Source organism: Alligator sinensis, unplaced genomic scaffold (genome assembly GCF_000455745.1).
Source record: "Alligator sinensis unplaced genomic scaffold, ASM45574v1 scaffold170_1, whole genome shotgun sequence".
Lineage (NCBI taxonomy): Eukaryota > Metazoa > Chordata > Crocodylia > Alligatoridae > Alligator > Alligator sinensis.
The window spans coordinates 3,492,195-3,519,310 of record NW_005841863.1 but is presented as its reverse complement, the minus strand read 5'-3'; the positions used below and the strand labels follow the sequence as shown (position 1 = coordinate 3,519,310).

Below are 27,116 nucleotides of genomic sequence, written 5' to 3'. Positions count from 1 at the left end.
CATCATTACGGGCTTAATTAAAGTTTTAATACTGATTAAAATGTTTTATTATTGTATTATGTTAAACTGCACTGGTCTCCAACCTCATTAAGGAATACAGGATAGAAATTATTCAGGAGTTTCAGTCGTTCAGTTTAACAACCTCGCTACTGTCAATGTTTGATTTAAATACAGTTTGATTAAAGCACACTTTCCTTTTGTGTTCACATGAAAGTGCAGAAAGATGTGGAATGCTGCTTAATGAGTATTTACTGAATATAAAATTGTTTGAGCATGTGATATGACCATCTTTACCCCTGCAGTAATTTACCTCAGTACAACTGCAAAGGGAAAACATTTAAATCATTTGGAATTGGAACATAGCTCAGTTGTGAAAGTTAATCTCATTACACATCTTGATTAAATTAAATGTTGAGTGTGCTATGAGTACCACTTTAAGTTTCCTGTCATTAGAAATTAATTGCAACAGTAATTAACATAAATGAATTATCGGAGCAAGCCACATACACTCCTATAGGTGTTCAAATGTTAATTCAGCATTGGCCTGGAGGCACTTACTTGATTATCACTCTTTTGGCTTTTCATAAGGAACTACTAACATTAGCAGGTGCCTAGGTAAGGTTGCCGAGTGTTGTTAGGTTTTCACACGGACCTAGTCTCTACGTTTAGTATAAAAACAATAAGCTGCACCAAGACACTGTAGAAGTGACAAGTTTCCTATACAACAGTTTAAAAAGTTGATAGAATTCATAAAGTTCTAGCCTGGGAGAAATACAAAGGCTAAAAACAAAAACACAAAGTTTTCAAAGGTTTTTAAGTTAAGCTGCATCTTCATGGTCAGCCCCAAATCGGCTCTAGATTCTGAGGGTGAAGAGGAGGGAAACAGTGATTGTATGCTTTTTAATTTTTTTTTTTTTTTTTTTAAAGAAAAGAGACCTGTTTTGTGTCTCTTGAATACTAAAAAGCAAGGCTCCGAGACATGCTTATGCAGGTGCATGTGCACGTTCACATACAAACTTCTGTCACTGTCGAGGCAAAACACTCCCCATATCATATTGGCAGTGTTCAACTTCAGTATTCTGCACCAGCTATTGGGGGAGATTCACTTAGAGAAAAATCTCTCATTAGTGCAGAGTACAGATAATAAATAGTGTTGTGAGAATCCCAGCGGAGAATTTTTTTTGTTATCATTTACTCGTGTTTAGTATTTTAAATTAAGAGATTACCAACGTGCCACATACAGCAACATGCTCCAGCATGAGACTCACAAGAAATACACAAAGACCCATCATCAAAAGTTAAAACAGCATAAAAACAGGCAACACACATCTGTATAAGTAAAGTGTTAAAACAACAATAAAAACTACTTTATTCTCCACAGTGTTTTCACTACAAAAGGCTCTGATTTTCAATCAGATGCACATGCTGGGAGCTTTACTCCCATACAGAGCACCATTGAACCAAAAAGAGAGGCTCTGCTTAAGCAATAGTGGTCCACCTTGAAGTATCAGCTCGGACAACTGAGGCTAATGCATATTTAGTAATGAGACAGCGAGGCGTACCGGCCTTCACTGAATTTTTATCGTGTTCAGCTTACAGTAAAATATCCAAACCCCTGAGCAGAATTATACAGCTTGATCATTCTGCAGTTCTGAGGCAAACTACCTGTTCTGTCTATATTTTTCAGTGAGCTAAACATAAAATTCAGCTTCTGGAAAAATTCTGTGGCCTACATGTATAGAGATCAGACTCAATTATGGTGGTCCCCTGCTGGCATTAGTGTAAAAATCTATGAAAATTTTGGCAATGTCAAGAATGTTATCAAAACTAAACTGTCTGAAACTAACCTAGGAATCACAGTAATTAACCAAGGAACAATCAATGTAAAATGCCTTTAAAAATGTAACACTTCTGTAAACGTCTTCAACACTTCCCCTTGTGGACTGAGTATTAAAATATTAAACTTGAGTCACAGTTGGGAATTCACGCTATTTATGCTTAGTGAGCTTGTAAACGTGGAATGTTTTGTTCTGGAATACTCGAGTAAAGTATAAGGTATATGCAGGTAAGTTTTTTTTAATTTCCTCACAAAAGCGAGGATATGCGGAAGGCTTCAAATTGGGTTCATTGTCTCCTACGCCATCCATGATCTGTAAGGAAAGTGAACAGATCTGTGAAACACCCTCAAGTATTAAATGGTTACAAGTGATAACTCAAGTTTTCAAAATTCCCTCTCCCTCTCTCTCCATGCTCAGGGAGTCAGACTTAAGACTGAACCAAACAGGAGGAAGAGAATCAAATTAAACTGTCAGACATTACGATAGCATCACAATGGATGACAAGCTAAAATCTAAACCTGGTTTATGTATGGTGTAGGAGCTGTGTGGTGTTGGCATAGGAGCTGTGTGGTGGTGTGTAATCTTTAGGGCTCTACACTGAAAGGCACAGGTCTTGGGTACAGCCAAGTAACTTACACGCAACAAAACCTCTTCATCTGCCATCGGAGTTGAAGCACAGAAATTCACCCGCCCAGCCTCTGGATGAGTATGCACAGGAAACGCTATGCATGTGTAGTATTAGTGTGAGGTGCAGCACGGAGTAACTATTTCCATCCCATTATGAGTTCCTCCCCCATTACATACTACTGGTTGAAGCAGCCAGGTTTCCTCTAGGCTGTATTCCTCACTGCAAGAGGTCTCTGGGCCTTGGTCCTTGGTCCTTACTCTTGTGTCAAAAATGGAAAAGAAGTAAGCTGCCTTAGACTATTCTGTTAAATGCTTTCCTACTAGCGGAAACTAAACAACTTTCTTTTTAAGGCCTTGTACAGTACTTACATGACCGTTAGCTATATCAAGCAGGTCACGTAACCGACAGCCTCTGCTGTGCCGTCTTTCGTAACATATGCTGTCCTCCAAGATCACATAGTCTGTGCCAAAAGACCTCAGTGTTCTGTAAACCTCCTCTGGAGATCTCTTTGCATATATCTGATAAACCTGCAGAAACAGAAACGAAGGTTTAAGAGCAAAATGGGTTAATTAATACTGTAGATCTTTTTGTCCTAATTCATTATTTTTTCAACTTGATTCACAAGATAGAAAGAGATAGGAGATGTGGGTTAGAATTCCCTTCAGCTAAGAAGGACCTGGAACCCACTCCTTATTTAGCATGTGGGTTTTCTGATCACTGAGCTAAGACACCTGTGTCCCACCATGTAAGAAGCCTAAGCACCTAACTTAGAGCTCTAACTCCCACTCCAAAGGCCAGGCACCTAAAAGACAGACTTTATGGCACTGAACTTGGAGATATCCAAGACCTCCTCTACATCTGGCCCAAAGTCTCCACTGCACTTCATGAAGTTTCTGGCCAGTTTCTTCATCGGGAGTTAAAACTCCCAAGGAGTTTATGGGTATTTAAAGTAACAAGGGATGTCCTACTTACTGTAAATATTTCAAACTGTTACAAAGTGAAATATGGATTTAAGAGCTTTCAAAGGTTGGTTCTTGCATGTTTATAGTGTCATGCAGCTCAGCCTTACTTGATGTGTTTTGCTGCTTCAGCAAGAATGTGGGAAGAGAAACAAGAGGTCATAGAGAAGTTGAGTGAAATTCTGACCTTAATGAAGTCAATGGCAGCATAACCATTAACTTCAGTGGGACCAGAATTTCATCCTCTGGTTCTGTGAAAACCATGCAGTAGAGTAAGTCAATGTTTGCTTTTGCTGCTGAGTTAATATCCATGAATCTCTCATCAAATTTAGTCCTCTAGGGAGAGTTACAGAAGTGTGTTTTCCCAGCATGACACATTAATGGAGGAACTGAAGTTTATCATCAGTCTCTTATCCCAGCTGACCCTTAAGAGCCAGGAAATGTTCTCCCCTGTTAAGCAACATTGCTATATTATTCAAATGGATTAAGACCGGTCTAGCACTTTAAGTTATGTATGAACACTTATAAAATTTTAGCTAAAACTTCACTGTCCACAAAGGAGACTCCTGACCTACTTCAGCTAAAAGCCACCTTGCTGGGAGCACTGAAACAAACATACTTTGGAGCATTCACTTAAATGTCAACAGATCTGTTTTGTGGCAATCATGGCAAGGAAACAAGTTTAAACTATCTCCACTGAAAATATCCCCTCATTTAAGAGAGATGTCTCTTAGCTCATGCATTGATTTCCATGCATGAAAATGGATAGTGTAGTTTACACTAATGGATAAGTGAGGGATCCTCACTCCCACCTGTGTACAGGAACTCCAGTTCTAGTTGGGAGGAGAGCTCATGGAATGACACCTGGGGAAGTGAATTTCAAATAGTCTTTCTAAGGACACAGTTATAAGCCCTGCTGCTTAGAAGGCATGCCAAGGAAGAACAGTATAGCCAATGGGTGGGCTATTATTTGGGCTCGAAGGCCACTTAGGGAGTTTTGGTGAGCTGTTGCGGGCTGGGTCAGCACCCCACCCCCCTGCAACACCTCACCTAAGCTTGCTAAGTGGTTCTGCTCTGTGCTGGACAGGGTGGCTGGGATGGGGCCAAGGATGGGCAGGGAGTGGGATGGGCAGGCGGGACTGTGACAGTGCAGAGCCAGGGCCTGCGGCAAGGGCACAATCTACTCCTTGCATGCCCCTGCAATGGGTGCCAGTTCTGCAGGTAGGGGCATGTAGGGAGCAGATTGTGGTTCTGTTCTGGGCTCTGGCCCCACACTCTTATTGCCCCGCAATCCCAGGGTCTCGATGGAGATCGGCCAAGATTTGCACAGCAGGTCATGTGGCTAGGTGGACAGGACAGGGCTGCAGGCAGGGAGCTGTGTCCGGGAGTGGAATGGTCAGGTGGGGCTGGGTCCAGGATTGTGGGGCAGTGACAGTGCGGGGCCAAGGATCAGGGGAGAGCTGCAATTCACTCCCTGTCTGCCCCTACCTGCAGAACCAATGCCTGTCACAGGGCCCCTGCCCTAAGCCTAAGCCCTGCCCCGTACTGTCACTGCCCCATGATCCTAGTTCTGCCCACCCATCCTGCTTGCCTGCTCCCTGCTTGCCTGTGGCCACATCTCATCTGCCCAGCCACATACCCTGCCTATGTGGGTCTTGGCACTGGTGGTGGCTGCAGGGTAGGTGGGCTAGGGTGTCCAGACAACGGGGCTGAGTTGGGCAGTGGTGGCAACCGGAAAGAGCTACCACCACTGGGAAGCGAGTTGGCCGCTACATGGCTCCAGCCCTGCTGTGCACCTGGTGGTGGTGGGAACAACTGCACATGACATGGCCTGGCAGGACCCACTGCAGGCTGCAGACAAAATCATTTGATAGGCCAGATCTGTCATATTTTGTCCAATCCTGGTATAGCCTATAGCATACCCTGGGTGGCCTACTGTAAACTGCAAACCTGAGAGGTTCTCAAAATGATAAAGAAAGCACAAAGGTGCCTAAATATTACCTTGGCCACCAGCTCTTTCTGTTCTCAAGCTCTGAGGCATGGCTATGTGGCCCAAGCATTACCATGCAGAGATCCCTAGGTGTGCTTGTTCTTAACATAGCTACATACCACTAACCTGTGCTATGTAGACATGACCTACAAAGATACAAGAGCCTGGACACAAGTTAGCAGCTGCCCAAGACATTAAAAGCTTCATGCACTAAACCAATTCCTTGATTCATAATTGAAACTAGGAGCAATGAATGGTGATTTCAGTTTCAACATTCCATTAGTGTCCACGTTTCTGTGGGATGAAACCAGCTGAATTATGAATGAGATCTAGTTGAGGAGCTCAGAAATGTTCTTACCTGTTTTGTTCTCTCTCGCAGACTCTTGTCCTCATAATGCGGATGATTAGTTAAGATCCTTCCAGTGCACAATTTAACTCCTGCTAATAGCTGCATGCTCCCAGCAAATGCTGCTGTCTTAGGAGTGTTGGACCTAAAAAATTATCATAATTTTGAGGATATCCTGATTGATGGTGGCTTGTTGGGTTGTTAAAATTACAAATCAGGAAAAAGTACATATTGAAGGGAGGCTTTCCACCTCCCTCTCATTTCAGGGAACAGACTGTTTGACTTTAGTACATCTAATATTTCCCTAAGTAAAAAATATTTCCAATTAATCCTTTAAATAGTGTTTCCTAAGTTTGTCAAAGAAGTAAAAGGCACGCCTGTATGTTCATTCTCTGTGGTCCAAATGGACAGGCTCAAATATTCCAGACACAATTCAAGAGGCTTGCTGAAAAAATTGGGCTGAAAAATTCTACACCACATGCATATCTCGGATAGGAGCCCAGAGCTAAGCTTTTTGGGTGAAGTCTATTTCAATTTATAATATGCTGCCTTGGTTTATAAAGCCTGTGAATATTTGGAAGCTTCTGCTACTGTGTGAGATAAAGTAGCTTTTCAAAAAATATGTTGTGATGTTTAATTTTCCAGCAATACAGTGTTGGACAGACGTGATCAATTTGAATATAAGAATTCTTTTTAATTGTCATTATCCCTATATTAATTTGCAATAATTTTTTGTTCTAAAAGCGAAGCAAACCTTTTTCCACCTACTTTACTCTTAGGAAGAGAGAGCATTTAAAGAAAAGATAGCTTCAGTTATGAAAATTACAACCAAGAAGATTCTAAAAAATTATTTGTATTGTGCTAGTGCCTAGCATCCACAATCAGTATCTAAACCTTTCCCTGGACTTTACCACATAACTATCTGACAAGATTCAGGTTAAGGATATAATAAAAAGGGGGATGGGGTAGCAAAACCCCCACAATAATTTAATGTACTAAAAATGGTGTATACAGTATATCTGCTGCCCAGCTATTGTCCAGTGTTTGGTAGGCATGGTGCCCAAGATAGGTTTTTTTGGAAAGAATAAATTATGGCAAGTAAAAAGAAAAATGGAATTGGGAAAGGGATTTGTAGAATAAATACCTGAGAAATGAACCCCATGGGCCCACAATCAAGAAACTGTGCCATTCATATCTAAATGTGTTTTCTTCAAAAGCCACTAAATGCACCTGCTAGTGTTTAAATATTTGCCCTCTGAAGCCTTGGCTGTAAATTATCACTTTTCTTTAAACTGAGCTCCATGATAAGGTTTGAAAATGTTAAGAGACAAGCATTACATTTTGCTTCAGCCCTCCGGGAAATAATACTTAGGAATGAATTAATATTTATCACAAGCCTTTCCTAAAACTTCTTGCGCTGCCATATTAATCTCATACAAAGAGGCCAGAGATAATATTTTAATATGCCAGTTCAACTTTACTGAAAAACTAGTTTTTTGGTCGTTTATAAAACTAGTCTCGTTTAAAATTCTGAAAATACTTAATCTCTTTTTAATAATTTATTTGCACTTAAAACATTCAAAGCCACAAGTGCCATGAAGAAAGTGTTTCAACAAATGAAAATAAATTAGTCTTGGAATTTAACATGTTATACCCCCTTGCTGGTTGTCAGCTAGGACATCCCTGAACCAGCAACACGCATAGGACTTACCACTTGTGCTAAAGAGCCTAAGGGCTAGAATTCACCAAGGGGCCTAGGGTCAGTGTAGTTTAGGTGTTAAAATCCAAAATTGATTCTCAGAACTCCCAAAAGTATTCAAAATTTTGCTGGTAAAGATCTCTAGGAGTCTAACATTCTACTTAGAGAACGCTTCAGGGATGCCTCAGTTTTGTCAGTACTCAGCAGAGCTGCACTCCCTTGACCCAGTGGTGCTCAACTTTAACTCTTTGGATGTTGAGGGCCAGATGAGGGGTGTAGAGTCGGCCCACGGGCCAGATGGGAACCCTGCGCTGCCTCCAGCCAGCCCATGCCCAGATCAGGGCCCCCCACCCACCTCCACACACTGATCTAGTGCGGGGGTTGGAAGGAGCCACTCCAGGGCACACAGCCAGGACTTGGAGGATAGAACCAGGACAGGGGAGGGACATTCTGTGCCCTGCCAATCTGGGCTGGGAATAAGCGGTGTGCCACTGGCACAACCTCTGTCCAGCAGCTCAGGAGCCCTGCTCCCCCTCTGCCTCTGTCCTACCTGGGGCGAAACCCCACTCCAGACAAAGCCCAGGGACTGCCATGCCACCAGAAGCAGGGGGGCAGGGCAGCAGGTGGAGGCTTGTGACTGGCAGCCCAATCAAGGATGGTGCAGCTGTTTGGCTGTGCGCAGCTGCCCTCGGAAAGCTCTGGCATGCTGGGAGGCTTGCAGGAGCACCCCTCCCTGCCTTCTGGCCTCAGTCAGTGTATGCACCTGCCTGTCTCCCTCCACCAGAGGGCGAACGTGAGTTCCATTTGCTCTCGGTACAATCTGTGCAGCTCAGTGAAACCCACGTGGACTGGAATGATTGCACCTCAGGCTTTTTGAATGTCTGTACCTAGCCACAACTGCTCTCAGAAGGAGCAGTGCCCCCCCCCCTTTCAGACAACAGTCTAATGACTAGCTTCAAGTCATTAGACCAAGTTCAACCCTTTCTTGTGCCCGAAGGGATTCAAACCCACTGCTCCTACCACTCTGGAGAGTGCTTTAACCATTAGACCCTATGTTACTCTGGGAAGTCACACAATCTCCACTCCCCCTGTTGAAGCCACTCCATTTAGCATGGAATAAATATTGCCCAGAGAAAGAGAGTGAGCATGACTTGCCAGCTTAGTGGAGAGCATGATTCCTCAGGAGGGAAGAAAACTAGATCTGGGAATCAAGCCCCTGGTTACCTTGATCCCAGTTAAGTGCCTACCCTCCAGGCTATGTGTCCTACTCATTCTTTCTGGCCCAATGGATTCAGAATTTTTTTTTGACAGGTCCTCCTTATCATGGATTAGTGCTTTATCTACAGTGTAAGAAGGGGAAAACCATGTTCCCTTGACCATATTTTAAAAGAAGTGACCCCTAGGCTGGTTATGAAAGAAATGCTTAGGTGAAAGGAAGGATCTAAGCCTCAACTCAGTCATCAGTGTCTCCATTTACTAGCCTAGACAGCTTGCAGCTCAGCATGTTGGCTTTTTCTGAACGGGAGGAAGACCAGCCCTTCACATGGACAGAAGCAGCTGGCTGGACCAAACAGAGGCAATTGGCATGCCATTGGCAAAACTTCTACTGGATCAAATGGCTGGGGAAATCAGTGAGCTCTTAGTAAAATATGACCTGGATCGGTCCTTTGTCGGCCAGATCCAATCCCTCTGTGAACTGGATCTGGCTAATGGGCTGTAGGCTGTTGACCCTTGCAATTAGGGGTACTGTGGGAGCCTAAAAGCTGGGTGTTGTCATACTGAGCACTGCAATGCCCACATTCTTTTCTAAGGCCTTTAGCTAATAGAGCAAATCTTCATTATCTGCAATAGTCACTGGAAGAGGACATGACACATTTAACCTGTATGTTGCACATGCAGCATGACTCGCCATGTTACATGCATCCCTCATTAATACTTCCACCTGATTCAGCAAATAGCAGCTGTGGTCTGTATCTAAAGCAACTAATGTGTTTCAAACTACTGAATGACACTTCTCTATTATAGCAAAACGAAGCAATTTTTACAAATGTCTGAACAAATGATGTATAAAATGAAAGGATAATTTGTTTTTATAGCTTTCTGCCAAGCTCCATACCAGGTTGGCCAACCTGCAAACAATTTATTTTGTAAGAAATGTCACTAAATAATGACAAGGACTTACAGGTCAAACTGATTTACATTATATAATTTAAATGTCATTCCAAGCAGACCTGATGGCATTTTGAACAAATAATCTAATTTAGTTTTGAAGCTCTAAGCTTCAACAAGTTAATTACTGTTGAACTAATGGGTAAACTGAGCACAATAATATAATGTGTGAACCTTTGCTTTATCTGTACTTAAGAATTTATAGAATTATGTAAATACTACAGAATAACTCATTAAAAATCAAAGGGTTTTTATAGGAATTAGATGGCTAGGCTTACCCTGTGCAGGTTAAAAAGAGGTAGTAATTCTTTCTGTTCTTGTTGAGCTGCTAAACATTTTATGCATTTGTTTTAAAGAAGTCCTACTGAAATAGCAAATGTTGCAATTACAGTTTGTGACACTAGAAATAGTGTGATTATTGCTATTAAAGTCTTGGTAGAACTGACAGCAGACTGTGGAGTTTAGTGTTGTTAAAGCTGGCAAATCTCAGGTTACCCATTCAGTAGAGTTCGGGTTTCAAGAATTCAGAGGAGGACAAATTAATGAACCTCAGAAAAAGGGGAAATTATAAAAAGGACTTCCCAGGTGCCCGAGTTGGCATGCCATATCCGAATCAACACCTTGAAGTATGGCCCCGGGAGTGTAAGGAAAAAATGACAAAAGTGAACATAGCTGTTTCTAAAGCTTGGCACATGTACTAGGGCACATCTACTAGTTCTGGTATGAGCTCTCAAGTTCTGAAAGCAAGCACATTGTAGTATGGGAAAATATCAGTGTATAGTAATGCAGAAATTATCTACATGGCCAGAATCTTTAAGGTTGTCATTAGTTAACTTTAAGGTAAAGAGACTAGGGAAGCTCATTCTGTTGATATGATCACTCTACCGATATCCTTCCTCATCCCACAAATGAACTTTTTTCTTAGGAAGAGAGATCAAAGTTAAGAATTTAGTACACCTCCTATTTAGGACTGTAGAGTTGAGACTATACCTAGGACATTGATAGGGCTGTCTTAACTGTTTTTTTTTAAACTATAGTACATAAGAAAACAAGGAAAAAAAGGAAACAAGTTATCAAAGAGAATGATTTAACTTCATAATCCTGCAAAATGGTCCAAAATGCTGCAAGAACACTACTGAAAAGGTACAAAACACTACATTACTGCTAAGAACACAACAGTATTTTTAGCAAGAGGATATTTTGGGAAATGTATTTCTATATGCTCTAAATTGGACAAACAATGGCTTATCATTAAGTTGTATACTTGGACATTTCTTTTGAAGTGTGTTTGGATATAGACAGATTCAAGGTCTTTTCTGATGCAGAAAGTTTGCAAAATAATCCTAATTCAATACTGTATATGACAAACTGAAACTCAGCGCACCGAGTTTTAATGAATATATAATTAATTCCTGATAATGCAAGCTCTAACCATTAATTATAGGAGAACTACCAAGTGTTAGCACAGTATAATATTCTTCTTCCACATCCAAATTTAAATAAAGAAAATCAGTCCCAACTTGAGGTGTATGTTATAAATTTGTTGTTGACTGTAGTTAATGCACAAGTAATTAAATTTTCTTTACATGAACAATAATTTTCCAAAGCACTATAAATTCTAAAGAAAAAATGTATTCTGTAATCGTCTGTCATGATTTAAAATGAAAAGACGACAAGCAGCAGTTTAGCATTCTCAGCACTTGGGAACACATGAAAAATTATTCCCATTGCATCTGGTCATATCCAGTTCCTGGCTGGGACAAAAGCCACATGAATATTTTATGTATAAATCTATATAAAACTCTGTATATTGTACTCAAGGGACCTGAACTATCAAACATTTACCATCTCTTAATAAACAAGCAGTGCTAAATGGCACTGGCTGGGAAACATCAGTCATTAGAAGGTGTTGATATAGCTAAAAGATACTAAATGATGGAAACAACATGGGCCCGCTTTCATGATATGTCATTGAAGATTTGTAAGATATTTTACTTGTGAATAATTACATTGCTCCTTTTAGGTTACTGAGCAGGGAAATAGAGCATTATGGAGCACAGGCACATTGCTAAGGGTGAGAGTTTTTTTAATTGCTGGATGACTGGTTTCATCAGGGCAATTTGAGTTATTCAAACATAAAATATTAAACCCAAGAGTAAAGCAGAGGGAAAAATAGATGAAGGAAGAATTACAGTACATGCTCCAGACATTTAAAAGTTAAAATGTAGAAGATTCAGTTTTGACTACAAAATATTTTTTTTGAGGGACATGGAACTATTTTCAAATAAAACAGCAATGGGATAATGCAGAATTCAGAGAGCAGTCATTTCTAGAAACAATACAAACACCAGAGATCTGTAAACACTTCAAAGTGGTTTTGTTCACATATTGTCTTTGCTACAAATTGAACCTGCAAGTTTAGCTTACAAGATTCTAGTCGCAACGCCATCCCTCTATTATCACAAACCTCCAGAAAACACCCTACTTAACCTTTTTGCACAATCTGTCCTCTATCAGCTGTCCCAAGGTACTCATACCCTAAAAACACACCCACTTCTCCTGTACAGAGGTCCTAGGAGCTTTGGGGGAATGACAGTCTTGGAGGAAGGATTCGCTCATATGCCTCTAATACAAACTTCAAATCTAGGCTCAATGTGAATAGGCTCATTTGTTTACACATCTTTAGGAAAGCACCTGTTGGGATAAAGTCTAAAGGCACATCACAATGAGCTCAAATGTTCACCTTGCTTCACCTCAAACTAAGCTGAGCATCGGCCTGTAGAGCTACACCATGCATATGCACCTGTTCACTGCACTGCTAATTTGCAGCGTGATGGGTTTTTTTGGATACTGGGAGATCCCATTGCCACTGCAGTAGGACTAATCCCACTGCACTGCCAGAAAGGGAGCCTGGCTGGCCAGAGCCATGCTCTGGCTACTGGCCAGACTGAGCAGCCAGCTCGGTGCTGCTCCTGCCCTGGGAGGCATAAACGACACGTAGGGAGGGCACGGGGGGGCACGTGTGCCCCCTGAAATTGGCCCTCTCTCACTGGGGTGCTTCCGATTCTGCCAGCGGCACTTCTGGTTTGCTGCTGGGCATTCTGGGGTTTGCCCCTCTCCTCCTCCCATCCCCCTTTCGGTCGGCAATTGGCTGCTGGTGCCCCCCAGAGCCAGGAGGCACCAGTTGCCCATGCTGGGAGGCCCGCAGGTAAGGCTGCTGGAGCCAGCACAGGTGCTGGCCCTCCCTCCCCTATCCCACCCGGGTCATTTTGCCACGTGCCTGAGCCCATGTTTATGGGGGTGCCTGGGGACAAATATCAGCAGCAAAAATATGTGCCACTGCTATTTGTCCAGTGGGAAATGCACACCCCTGCACGTTCGTACTCATTAGGATGTGCCCTAAAGGTTTACTTTGGCCTACTCTGAGTTCTGAGTACAGAATTTAGTTTAGTGGGTGCACCAAAACTACCCTCTACTAAACCAGCAAGCCACCATATAGATGGCCAGCCACTATATCAAATTCAGTATGTTATTTGAGTCGCTTTAAAATCAAGGCAAGAAGCTTGTGCACACATGCTGTTTGAAGTCTGGATTTTCCAGTTCTATGTGTAGGTGTCCCTCAGTATATTTATGAACATGGACAAATGTTCCCTTGGAGTGGTTTCAAAATGGAAAGGGCCTCTTGAAATACAAATGTAGGAAAAGTTTTTTAATTTTGACCCTACTTCATCTAAGGTTAAAGTTGGGGCACTTGAGCTCACTTGTATCTCTACAGGCCTATGCTCAAGTAGCTAAGCAGCAGTTCCCTCGCCTCTTATGAAACTGCTCCAAGTGATTGTTTGTCCATGCCCTAATACTAGGTAAAAATATTGTCAGGATAAAAAGTAGACCAGACATGCCATGAAAGGTCACAAGGAGACAAAACACAAAGTACTTGGAGGCCCACTTGTGAAAAGAGGTATCTAAGAGCTTGGTGCTGGTTAATAGGGGTGTGAGAAACAGGCTGTATTTGATTCGGATTTGGCCCAAATCAGGGACAGCAACTTGATTGATTTGGATCACTGTCCTGATCTGATTTGGCCGAATCCGAATATTCAATGCTGATTCAGAGAATCAGCGATTTGGACATAGACACAGCTTTAACTGTTTTTTCTCCATACCTCGAGGTAGCAGGTGCAGCTCGTGAACACTGCAATGGTGGGTGTCCCACAGGAGCATAGGGGGACCCCCCAGTGTGCTCGGCGGCGAACCCAGAAGCGGACCGGAAGAATGTCCGGTTCACTTCCGGGTCTGCTGCCAAGCGCATGGCCGCCCCCGGGCGCTTGGTGATCGGCCGTGCGGGGACCCCGAGTGCCACCCCAGACCCAGGAGGAACCAGTTGCTGAGCCTCAGGGGTGCAGGGGGGTCCCCCTGCAGACTCAGAAGTGCTTCTGGTCCACTTCTGGGTCTGCTGCCGAGTGCGCTGGGGACCCCCCATGCTCCTGTGGGACCACTGTGGGAGGTGGCTCCATCCATGCCACCATCTTGGCGATCACGAGCCGCCTGGTACTTTGAGGTATGTAGAAAAAACATTTAAAGGTGTCTATGTCTAAATCGTCTAATCTTTCTGAATCGATTTGGAGGGTTCCAATTCGATTTGGAGAGATTAAAGGGTCTCCTGATTTGATTCAGATTTGGAGATTTGGCCACTGAATCAGGCCGAATCTCTGCCAAATCCAATCAGCGACCGAAGCTTTGCTCAGCCCTACTAGTTACCATACAATCTATCATGATAACATCACCTCCTCCAAACTTAAGCATTTTCCGGTATGTCAGATGAGAGACCTATCTGTACTTATCCAATCGTGAGGACTGATGGGGTCTATTGGTTTCTAGACTTCTTGTTGAAATACAGTGGCCTGCTGCTGTACCAGGGCAGAGCAGGCTGGTAAGGCATTTACAACTGGCTGTTGTTTGCAGACATGAATGTACTAATCCTTACATAGCCCATTCCTTCTTAACTATCTCCACAGGTCACTATAGTTCACAGTTGGCCTGTGACAAATGGAAAAGGAAAGCACTATAACTAAGAACATTAGGTCAATATAAATAGCATTCAACTTAAATAAAGAAAAAAAATCCTCTTACTTAATCCAGTTCATCAGCTCCACTGTGTCTGGGTCATAGAACTCTCTCAGCTCTGACAGCTCATCCATCATTCCTGGCCAGAACTAGAATTAAAGCAAAACAAAAACTGATAATAAAATGAACAAAACAAAGTTCTGGATGCTGAAAAAGAGCTCAATTACCAGCTGAATAGAAATGATTGGCTTGAGGTACTGATCTGGTCTACCTTGGAGATATGCTGCAAGGCTTATGAATATCTGTCCCTCTTATGAAGGAGGTGTATCCATTATTGCAATGAAGGTAATCAATTTGGGAATCTGGTGAGGTCCACAGCTGCTGTCTGGACAGGAAAAAAGGGACCAGTTGTAGCCATTCCCCATCTCTGTTTAGGTGACTTAGGTCAGGAGATGCACAACTTCTGAGAGGGTTCCAGGCAGGTTAAACTACACCTTAAAATCTATTTGGAAACTGAAGCTGGCAGTGAATGTAGTAGTCTGCTTCTAGAAGGGATTTTATGAAATTACAACAGCACTTAAGATTTGTACAGGGTGCCTAGTAGTTTCTTACTTATGACATACAAAAATATAAATCAAATGGATACTTCCTATCTGAAAAACTGCTCATCTCCCAGTCAATACTACCATAAGCAAGAGCAGAGGGGACGCTGGATAGCACTCAATTTAAAAGAGGGGGTTTTCTTGGAGAGTCCCTCAAATTTAGAATTTACTTCACACCTTTATTTGAAATATCCCAGATCTGTTGACTTGCAAGCTGCTTTCATAGGCTGTTGGAAAAGATGATGAGGAGCTGCTTTCAATTTGACTGATTAGGCTGTGATTCTTTAACACAAGCTAGAAGGAGGCTGCCAATACATGTACATGTTTACCGGAATTTAGTTTTAAATTTCTGCAATAGATACTTACAACACAGGACAAATATTTCTTATGATTCAAATCTACATAATAAATTCTAGTGCTTTTGTGAGTGTTGTGTTATCCACAAGAGATTCCATGATATAGTAAGATGATGAAAAATAAGGAGGACCACACAAATGAATCTGTACAAATGCAAACCTCCAAATGAATAGGAATACTAATACTTTATGAGAGAGGCAAGGGTTGCTATGGGTAATATCTTTTTATTGGACCAACAACTTAGCTGAGATAAAAGTTATCATCTTCAACAATCCTTGCCTCTCATATTTCCTGGACCATCATAGCTACAATGTTATTCCAACACTACTAATGCTAGCAGAGCTGGAATACTCCTTTCTAGATCAAGAAGTTAAAGCACATAATAAATAAGAGGACAAAAAGGATTTTGAAAAGCAAAGGACATATACACAAATGAAAAAAAACAACCCTTTGAGGATGAATTGCTAAGTCTGCAGATCACCAGGGGTAAAAGGGTACAATTAAAGAAGATAACTTTGTTAATGACTAACTGTATGTATAGATATTTGCTCTCCCAGGAGAAACTCTCCTGGGAGTGATTTAACTTCTGGAGCAGCCATTCTTACTCTGGGAAAAAAGCCTGAACATCTGTACACTTATGGTCTCCCTTGGGAGAGCAAATACTCTCCCAGGAGAAACTGAATGTCTGCTGCATAAATGACTGATTGGTATCAGTCTTCACTTCAGAAGAGATGTGTATCCCAAACCTGCTCTCTTCTGATATTGAAGTAAAGGTGCCATTCAGAAACTGAGGTGGAACAAACTGATAATTTACAAAGCAGAGTTACCAGGTCCATATGGTATTCATCCAAAAATGAATGAATGAATGAATACTAAAATCAAAGGAATTTAAGTATGAAGTAGCTGAGCTGCTAAAAAAAAATATGCAGTTTCTCATTAAAAACAGCTATTCCACTGGAGGACAGGAGGGTAGCAAATATAGCTATGTTTAGAAATGCTCTGGGGGTGAACCAAGGAATTACAGACCAGTAAGCTTTTCATCTGTGCCTAATAAATTGGCTGAAATAGTAATTAGAAGTAGAATGAAAAAAACATCTGGAAGACAGATATGCTACGACATAACTGGCACAGCTTCTATAAAGTAAAATGGTGTCTTAGATTGTTTGAATGTGGACAAAGGAAAAGTGGTTGACGTTCATTTAGATTTTTAAAAGGCCTTTGACATTCATTTAAACTTTTGAAAGGCCTCTGATAAGATCCCTCAAAAAAGGCTGCTACAGAAATTAAACATTCCTGGAAGGAGAGGTAGAGAATTATCATAAATGAAACACTGGCTTTAAGGGCAAACTTCAGACAGGCTGGTCTTGCTTTGCTCAGCTCTCCGGCCATTTAGATCTACTGCGGCTGAAGCAGAGACTGTCCCAGGAAGAGGATATAGAAAGAAAGATTAAGCTTTGTCCCTCACCAGTCAATATTTCCCAATGCTACCCACACTTCCTGATGGTTGCCATTGGGGAAAAGAGCCAACCTCCCTCACAAAATAACTGTCTCCAGCAACTATAGCCACTCCACAAGTAGCACATCACCAAGGGACAAAGTACACACAACTCTGCTGAGGGAACAATCTAACTATTCAGATACTTTACAGGGCAATTACTAGTTTACCTTAATCTTGACCAGAACATACAGGATTGATAGTTCCATCTCTGAAAGAATACTGCAGAACTGAAAAGAGGGTCTAGGAAGGGCAATGAGAATTATTAAAGGCTTGGGAACTCTTGAAGAGTGAGAAATGTAAATGACTGTTTACCTTGAAAAGGAAGTGATGTTGGTATTTTGCACTTTTAAAGGTACCAGGCCACTTAGGTAGGTAGCTAAATTTAGGAATCTTAATTTCAATATTTATAATAATATCCTGGAAAATCACCAGGATATTAAATATCCCCTTAGAGTTATTGGATTGGAAACTATATTGGCAAACAGCTGAGAAGTGGGGTACTTGCTTAGGCAGTTAGGTCAGGTGCAGTTCCATGCCACCACTGCTGCCTTGTAAATACTCACAGTGGGCTACAATGAGATGATCAGTATGTTCCAACATATTCCTCAATTTTTGCATAAAACTAAGAGTTTCTGGCATAATGGGAACTTGGATTTATGAAGGCAAAGGAACTGATTTTACACACCAGCGATTTGTTCAGGAATGACAGACTCGCACAAACAAAGCCTGATGGATGATCTTGTATGTTAAAACATTAAGTACCCTGGATACCGATCAGAATTTAAACAAAACAAAACAAAAAAACCCAAACAGTTCACAAAATAAACAGTCAAACCCAACACTCATACTGCCATGAATTATTCAAATAGGGAATGACATCTTAGTGCAGTGGTCATTATCTGCTGTATTAAACATGGAAGTCCTCTACAATTTTAGTTTTATGTGAAAGTTGTAGACTGCGGTGTATAAATGCAGAAAATTCATGTAAAGAGAAATGTAGATGTCTTGTTTGTCTTGAGACATGCTGTATAAGTAATCTAAAAGCTGGCTAGCATCGTAGCCACAGCTGCAGCTGAATAAATCTTTCAGGCAATGTATTAGAGATTGGAGCAACCACATGTCTCAAAAGAAGCTTTCATTAGCTTATTCAAGATTAGAATAATCCCATAAAACTACCGGTTTGGAGGAAGGAACTAATGCACGTTTCCTCATACATGTAACCACAGAAACTACAGAAAATATGTTTGCTAATTCAGAAAGCCAGATCCAATGGCAGGTTAAAATTAATTAATGCAATCTATGACCACAGGTGGCATGCAAAAGAATCCTTAGTTGAAAAGCAGGTAACGGGTCTCGATATCAAAGTACTAGAATCGATTTATCCCTTCAGCCTTGTTGCAAAGGTTTTTGGAGGAATGACACACACTCCGGTTCCCATGATTACAAAGGCATGCTTCTCTCTCACTAAGGAAATCAACCACTTTCTCTGGCCTACTCTTGAGGTTTCTTGACAACATTTTAGCTTCAATCTCCTTTTCAGACCATGTTTATACAAGGACTGATCCTGAAAGATGCTAAGCATTTCCTGAGAGGTGCCAAATCTTATTCTTCCCACTGAACATCAAGAAAAATCATATTTCTAATCTCAGTATGAATTAGCCCGAGCTTTTGGGAAACATGTTTTATATGAACGCTTGTTTCTTAAGGCAGACTGTGCATACCTAGTAGCCAGATCCAAAGTTCCTAAAAGTTAACGTAGGCTACTGTTGACACGAGTAGGCTTTGTATCAGATTCTATGCATTTCAGTAACATTTGAAGAAATTAGGTCTCAGTTGGTAAAGAAGCTATTGGCTTCAAAGGTCTCAGCTGGTAAAGAGGAGGGAGAAAATCTTAACTCAGATAATTTATCTGAAACAGTGTACAGAAAAAAATGCTAAAGTCTTGTCACCTACAGTGAGGATAGAAATAGATATATTGCATCCACCCATTGTACATGGGGAGATGCTATGCTTCCTAAAACTAGCACACAAAAGGAGAGGAAAAACAGCATCCCTAAATTTTATAATAAAGTAGTTTAAGTAGGAAAAATATACACGAGTGGGATATATTACCATATGTTTTTCTTAAATAACTTGACTACCTTTTATCTCAGAATTTTCTAATTTGTTTTTAAAATACATTAGTAAAACAAACAAGGAGAAATGTAACAAAGCTTCAGAATTTCTGTATTGCTGGCAGCTTCCTATCATGCAGGAGACTCCCTTCATTTTTTAACTTTTAATAATGAACTTCAAATTGAGTTTCTTTGAAGCTAATGATTTCAAGGTAAACAACATGTCTCCCACTGGGTATAACAGAAATTATTTCTGCATCAAAGTAGCTCCTGAATCTTTTTTGTTTCTACAAATCCAGATTAAAAGAATAGCCTGCCCAGTTGTCAGTGATCTATTAAATTAATTATTTTAAATCTCACTGCTATGACAAACTGATCATACTAATAGCCCATTTTGTTTATTCCATTATTTATCTTGGTGTTGCATAAACATGTTGTCTCATGTATTTACATATAAAAGCTTGACTCTTGCTATTGACTGCTTCTGGAATATGGCTGAAGGTAACAAACATCTTGGACTATTTTAATAATTCTGTACATTTACTTTAAAAAATTGCATGAGATGAAGTACAGCAGTATAGAAGATGATGATCATTTCTGCTCTTAAAATGGATCATTACACAAGTTAACAATCTGTATCTTATCTGCAACTTAGCTATAAGTGGTTAAAATTAGAACAGATATATGCTTACATTTTCAGGAAATTACGCATGTAAATCATGCCTGATAATCTGAACACATGACTACTACAACAGCACATAAGCTTGTGAATCCAAGTGACCAAGCAGTCCAAGCAGTTTAGACAGGCAATCATTTTTGTACATGGAATCACTTAATTTTCTTAAAATTCAGACATAAATCTCATAGTTAATTGTGAGTTGGTTAACAGCCCATGTACCCAGTATTTATTCTTCAAGATACATTTTAGGGCTTGTCCTGGGCATGATGTTAAATTGCATTGTCCGCTGCCTTGTGTACACTTCTTGGTTGAAGAAAGGCTAAGAGACCTCACCCTGACAGAAAAAGCGTTCAGGCTAAAGCGATGGGCAGTTAGCAGCTCTATTCAGGTTGCTCACCATTGCTGCAAAATGGTGGCAGGGATCTGAGAAAGGCATAAGGGCCGGCAGCTACCAAGATTTCCAAGCAGTCCTGTTTAGAGATGGCCTCCTTGCCTCGCATGAGGGTGGCCCTAAAACAGGTGGGTGAAACAAGCCTCACTACTTACATCCTGGCTCAACTGATTTTATAAACAGGACTGCTTGCTGGAACATATGGATTTTGACCCCTGGATATGACTCTGATCTGGATTTGGATCTGAGGAAAATGGTTGTGTTGAGACATGAGCTTGCACGTTTTAGAACTGATTTTGCAGCTCTTTCGGAAACTCGGTTCTCAGATACAGGCTTCATAAAGGAGAAAACTACACCATTTACTGGCATGGCAAACCTGAAGGAGTAAGGAAAGAGCATGGTGTAGGTTTTGCTATCAGAAATGAATTTATGTCATCGTGTGAAGCTCCAATTACAGTGTATCGTGGCACTTTGAATTAGACTACAGAAGGGATTCATCAGCCTCATCAGTGTCTATGCTCCAACTCTGCAGCTAGTGGTGAGGAGAAGAACAGTTTCTATCAACAGTGGGAAGAACTGATTGGCAGGATTCCATGGAAGGAACCCATTCTAGTGCTTGGAGACTTGGGATTTTGGATAGGCATGGCACTGGACATATGATTGACAATGGTCAGATAGTTCTTGAACTCTGTGCCAGTCAAGGCTCATCGATGACCAACACCTTCTTTGCTGGTAACAGCAGAAGAACATCGTGGAGACACCTGAAGTCAAGCACTGGCATCAGCTGGACATGGTACTAACAAGACATACACACTTGAAAGATATCCTGCATACACCATCCTTTCAAAGCACTGACTGTGATACAGACTTATTCCCTTGTCTGCTGCAAAGAGAAATTTCAAGCTACGAATATCCAACACAGTAAACCTGCCAGACAACCTCATATTGACTTGTGCCAAATCAATCATCTAGTCAGAAAACCGCTTTTCAATGAAAAATTAGCAAAGTCAGCTGGAATGGATGAAACTGCATTAGATGCATGGGAAGTCCTAAAGACAAGTATGTAAAATGTGGAAGTCAAGTTTTGGAAAGGGTACTAAAGGAAACAACAACTGGTTTGTAGACCATTCAGAGGTACTGCTGCCACTCAGAAAGAAAAAGAACTACCCTAACTGCCTACAAGTATACTCCTAATACTGATTCACACAACTAAGAAAAGCTTGTAAGGCTATTCAAACAGCTTCCAGTAGGTCAAGAATTCTGGCCGGGTCTCTGCAACAGCATCCAACAAGCAGCTGATACAAGTGACAGCAGATAGTTGTATGAGGACATTAGAAAGGCAATTGGGCTGACAAAATACAAGACAGCTCCACTGAAAGACCTAGATGGTAATATCATAACTGATAAGGGGAAGCAACCGGAGAGGTGGACTGAGCACTATGGAATGATATACTCAAGGGAGCCTGCACTAGACCAACATGTTCTAGATTAATTTCCTGGGTTTGAAGTTATGACTGCTGGATGCCAAACCTACACTAAGGAAACTTGAACAATGCATCAAAAAAAAATCTAACAACAAACCTTCAGCATATCCCACTGTATGTGGTTTTCACAGATTTAACAAAAGTCTTTGTCACCATCAGTCAGGGCTTTATACTGTTCTGAAGAACCTTTGTTGTCAACCTATACTACTAAACCTTGTGAAATCCTTACACAATGGCATGAAGACAACTATAATTTATGAAAACCTAGAGTCTGACTCGTTCAACATCTACAATGGAGTGAAGCAGGACTGTGTACTGGCTCCCACATTGTTTAACATTTACTTCTTCCTGCTTCAACACACATTCTGTGATGTTCAAGAGAGTTTCTATCTCAGCAGTAGACATGATGGAGGACTGTTTAACACTGCAGGAATCAGAGCTAAGATGAAGGTGAAGGAGATCATCATAAGGGACCTGTTGTTTGCAGATGATAGAGCCCTTGTGGCTCAGTGTTCATGTTGAATGAGTCAGACTCTTGGTTTGCATACATTACAGTTGCCTTCATGCGATCATGTAAGGATTTCACAAAGTTCAGCAGTATAGGTGAACAACTAAGGTTCTTCAGAATTGTATAAAACCCTGACTGTGTCAAAGACTTTTGTTAAATCTATAAAAGCCATGTGCAGTGGGATACGCTTCTCTCTGCACTTTTCCTGCAGCTGTTTTACAGACAAGACGGTATTTATAGTGGACTTGTCCAAGCAGAAGCCACATTGGCTCTCTGGCTAGATTCTCTCAGCTAATGTTTGAAGTCTAGGTAAAAGAATATAGCTTAAGATTTTTCCCACAATGTTGAGAAGAGATATACTTCTGTGGTTATTATAGTCAGTTCTGTCTCCTTTGCTTTTACGCTGAAGGTTTGTTATTAGATTTTTGTGATGCATTGTTCAAGTTCCTTTAGTGTAGGTTTGACATCCAGCAAAGTCATAACTTCAAACCCAGGCAATTCATCTCGAACACGCTCTACTGCAGGCTCCCTTGAGTTGGACGAACATCTCATTACCAAGTTCTCTGACTCACGCAAAATCTACGGGCTAGCAATAAGCTTGAAGAAGACAGTTATCATTCACTAAGGCTCTTCAGAAACAGTTCCAGATATCACCCTAGATGGTACTCATCTGGATGCTGTTGACCAAATTTGTTACCTTGGCTCTACCATTACCAGCCAAGCAGCCAGAAACTTTGGTCTTTTGCAAGACAGAGCCTGAAAAAATAACTAACTGTTAACTGAAGTGAAAATCCATATTTATGAGACGTGCATTTATACACTCTTCTATATGGCTCAGAAACGTGGATGACAGTATGCCAAACGTATCAAAAGACTCAACGGTTTTCGTATCAGATGCCCAGGTAAAATTCCTCAAATAAGATGGCAAGACAGTGTGACAAATGTGGAAGTGTTAAATTGTGCTGGTATGCCATTCATGGGAACACTGATTAGTAAGAAAAGACTCAGGTGGCTTGGTCATGTAAGTGAATGCTGGATCACAGGATCGCAAAGAATGTGCTATACTCTGAAGTTCACAAAGGTTCTAAGCTACAGAGGCAGATTGCTGCATAGACTTCAGGATGCTTGCAAAGATGACTTAACATCCTTTGAAATCTCTGTGGATGACTGGGAAAGGACTGCAGAATGCCACTCTGGGTTGGCAGAGTCAGCTTGCAGATGGAGTAAGGCGCTGCAAGGTGGACTGGACCAAGTTTTGTGATGACGGGTGTCAGAGGAGGAAAAAATCTGCTGCATCTGCTGAATCAGATTCAGAGCATTGCTAGTGCATGGGTGTGCCCTACCTGTGGGCAGGACTGTCACTAGCACATGGGACTCAGCAGCCATCAAAGAACTCGTCGGCATATACCCCATGCTCTGTAAAGAACAACAGTGCCAACTGAATTGGCATTTTAGGGCAGTAGTAAAATAAAAATCTGGTATGCAAATCCTGTTTAGAAATAAGGATAAGTTTTTATACCAAATACCTCACCTTCAAACTTGTTTCATATACAATTACTAATTATTAAAATTAAAAAAAGGTAAAATCCTATTGTCAATTAAGAAATTAAGAAAATTCTTACCTTATGGGAAAGGTACAGCAATGTTGCTATTGGTACCAAATATTTAATCACACATATCTAAAAGGGAATTCCAAAATAAACAACAATTAGTTCTTGTGGCACAACTTAATTTTAATCAAAATGAACATTTATTTTTCCGTCATCGCTCTTCCACTTATCATGTAGTGAGATATGCAAAGGAATCAACATCTGTCTGTAGAGACTGCATTTCATCTTAATTTTGTTTTGAGCCAAGACAATAACTTCTAAAAAAGCATGGTAAACGGAATGAATATAAACCACTACAATTTTAATTTATATTTGGCCATTTAAAATTAGCTCCTGTGAAGTTCAAAAATATTCTAGCATATTATAATAAACAAACAGTACGTTTTTGTTCAAACTACTAATAAAACGTAAAGGTTTAGTCAAGTTGTGACCACTTTTTTCATAGCTGTTTGTATATTGCCACCTAGTGCACTCAAATGGAATTGTTTAAATTATTAAACTCCAGATTAGTTTAACCGTAACTTTTTAAATCAGGCTTATAAACTTGTAAGTTCTTTAGAAGTATATACTAGTGCATTTTAAATGTTTCTTAACTGTGTAAGTTGTACATGTGAGACATAAAAACACAATTTGTTTCATGACGGTCTTTATAAATCTGAATCTTCATTGATATAGCTGTGGGAAAAATAGTTTTAAATAACGTAATTTTTAAAAGCAGTTCTAACCCTCTGTGGTGTGTTCAGATGAACAGATTTCAGGATAAATCCCCAAACTTCAGTACTGCACAAACCAAAAGATGCAAATACACACATATGAGATGTCCAAAGATATTTCATTCTGTAAGAGGACAGACAGATTGTTATTGATCATCTGGAACCATGTGGAACAATATTATTCTATAACGATGCAAAGTATTTTGGTTGCAAAACTTCAAGAAAATTTAAAAAAAGACTTTGCTCCCTGAATGGCAGCGAAGCAGAAGTGATGGACTAAAAGATCAACCTTGGCACCTTGCTATGAAAGGCTGAGATGGAAGTTGTTAAGTCTTCCATTCAGGTTATGATTGGTTTGTTTTTTTGTGGCATGACTGTTCTGGGAAAAGCCATACTGTTCAGGAATAAATGCAGGGCAATACAGGGAGAGAGATGAAGGACGTACCGGGCTGCATGGGGTTGTGGCTATTATATTTGTAATGTATATAAAATAATCAACAGCTGGCAAAGATAATAATGGAATTAAAAAAGAAATACCTCATTGTGCTTAAAGCCAGGCATCCAAACAGGACTGTGTGAATTAAATTGTAGGCAGCTCCAGGCTTGAGAGCTATTGTGCATTTTTCCATTTTATCAATAGGCTGGACATTAGCTGAGCCACTAAATTAAACAAACAAACAAAAATGCTAAGTGCAGCAATACGTTATTTTGAAGTAGTACATTTGCATACATTTTTAAAAATTATTTTAACATTGATAGCAGAGATGCATTACTCTCACTGTCAGGCAAAATGATTTTTTTTTTTTTTTTTTTACTTTTGCAATTGTTTTAATATCCCACTTGCAAGTAAAATGATGATCATAAAGTCCTATAATAAGGTGGTGTCAGTTTTTATATTTTCATCTCTGATATGCAGGGTCTGGTAACAGATTCAAATTAATTTAAGAAAAAAAGTTTGTGTATATATTTATCACATTATAATACAATTGTTAAAAAAATATTTCCATAAACAGAGATTTTTTTTTCATTTTGCTCAGTTGTACATGTAGGGTAAAATCATGGTCCTGTCATAATCGAGTGTGACAGTGCAATAAAGGAGTAGACTGCAGGTTCTTCAACCTGCACCCAGTAAGATTTATAGATTAGAAAAGGAAGAATCAAACAATAAGATAGTATAAACCAACCTCCAAAAAACACCAGCCAAAAGACTTCCTGAATAAATTATTTTCTTGAATGAGAAAAGATGATCCAATTGTGCTTTAAAATTGGCATTGATGAAGAATTCACAATCCTTGATGAAGAGTCTTCTGCTAGACTGAAGAGCCCATTGTCAAAGTTTTATTCTCTATATAGGTACCTACATACTGTGGTTAGGCTAGCTCTCGATCTTTGTCTTGTCTTTTTAGTCATGCTTTTATTAAAATACTAGATTGAGCAACTTGAGTCTCATTATGATAGAATCATAGGAAAGTAGGATGGGAAGTCCAATCCCTTGCTCAAGGCAGGAAAATCCCTGTCTAACCCATTGCAGACAAAAGTGTTTTACTTGCTCTTAAATTCCAAGGACAGAGATGTCATAACTTCTCTAGGAAGGCTGCTCCAATGCTTAACCACCTTCCTAGAGAGAAGGTTCTTCTTAATATTCAACTTAAAACTTTCCTTGCTGAAATTTAAAACTGACCGCAATATTCCAGGTAAAGCCTCACCAGTGCTGAATGAAACAGAAACTAGAATGATACAGCAGACTGTGGGACCCAAATGAGATGACGTACACCAGGTATGGGCCCCCAACCCAGGTTGGATCTGGCCTGTGGGGCTCCTTACGGCAGGTTTTAGTGGCCCTGACCACCACTCACCCCATCACAAATTTCTGGTCTCTTCAGGAGCTCTGCAACTGGGTGATATGGCTCCACAGGGTGGACCTGGCCTGTGAGCTGCATATTTGACATATTTAACTTACATAATTCTATTACATTAAAAGTATTACTTTTATCAAATTTGTAATTGCAGAGAAAAAAGTCTGACTGGATTCATTTTCCAAGCGCCCAAGCCGATTGGCATTAATTATATTTTTCTCCTTCAAATCTTTATTAAATAAACTCTTGCATGAGCCCTGCCATTATTTTTCCCAGAATCAACGTCCAATTGACAGACTTAAAATTATCTGATTGTCCACTTTGACCTTGTGAAATATTGGTATACAATTAGCTTTCTTCCAGAAATTCTGTATTGGCTCAGGTATATAGATTTGGGAATGTTCTTATTCTGCTAGAATGGCAGAAAGGGTTCATTGCCATAGGAGAACTACTGAAACACTGTCCAAAAACATCATCCCACCCACATACGGTATGTGGAGACCCTTCACAAAGCAGGCTAAGTCATCTCTTTGCTGCCTGGGGATTTATTCATGCTGGTGAATAGGGGTGTGTGGAGTGGGCAGTATTTGATTTGGATTTGGCCCGATTCAGGG

General features: G+C 40.5%; 1 protein-coding gene across 3 annotated transcripts in view; it reads right to left on the bottom strand.

Annotated features, from left to right (window-relative positions):
- Positions 1–904: 904 nt before the first annotated feature.
- Positions 905–27,116, bottom strand: part of DPY19L3 (dpy-19 like C-mannosyltransferase 3) — a 67,496-nt gene continuing 41,284 nt past the window's right edge. For all 3 annotated transcript variants that reach the window (XM_006016603.3, XM_006016604.2, XM_025216683.1), the window contains 7 exons: positions 25,184–25,306; positions 24,659–24,770; positions 23,946–24,002; positions 14,757–14,839; positions 5,774–5,906; positions 2,835–2,993; positions 905–2,150 (listed from right to left, as the gene is read on the bottom strand). In XM_006016603.3, coding sequence (XP_006016665.1) covers positions 1,989–2,150; positions 2,835–2,993; positions 5,774–5,906; positions 14,757–14,839; positions 23,946–24,002; positions 24,659–24,770; positions 25,184–25,306 — 829 coding nt within the window. In that variant the 3' untranslated portion in view covers positions 905–1,988. The remainder of the gene's footprint in view (positions 2,151–2,834; positions 2,994–5,773; positions 5,907–14,756; positions 14,840–23,945; positions 24,003–24,658; positions 24,771–25,183; positions 25,307–27,116) is intronic.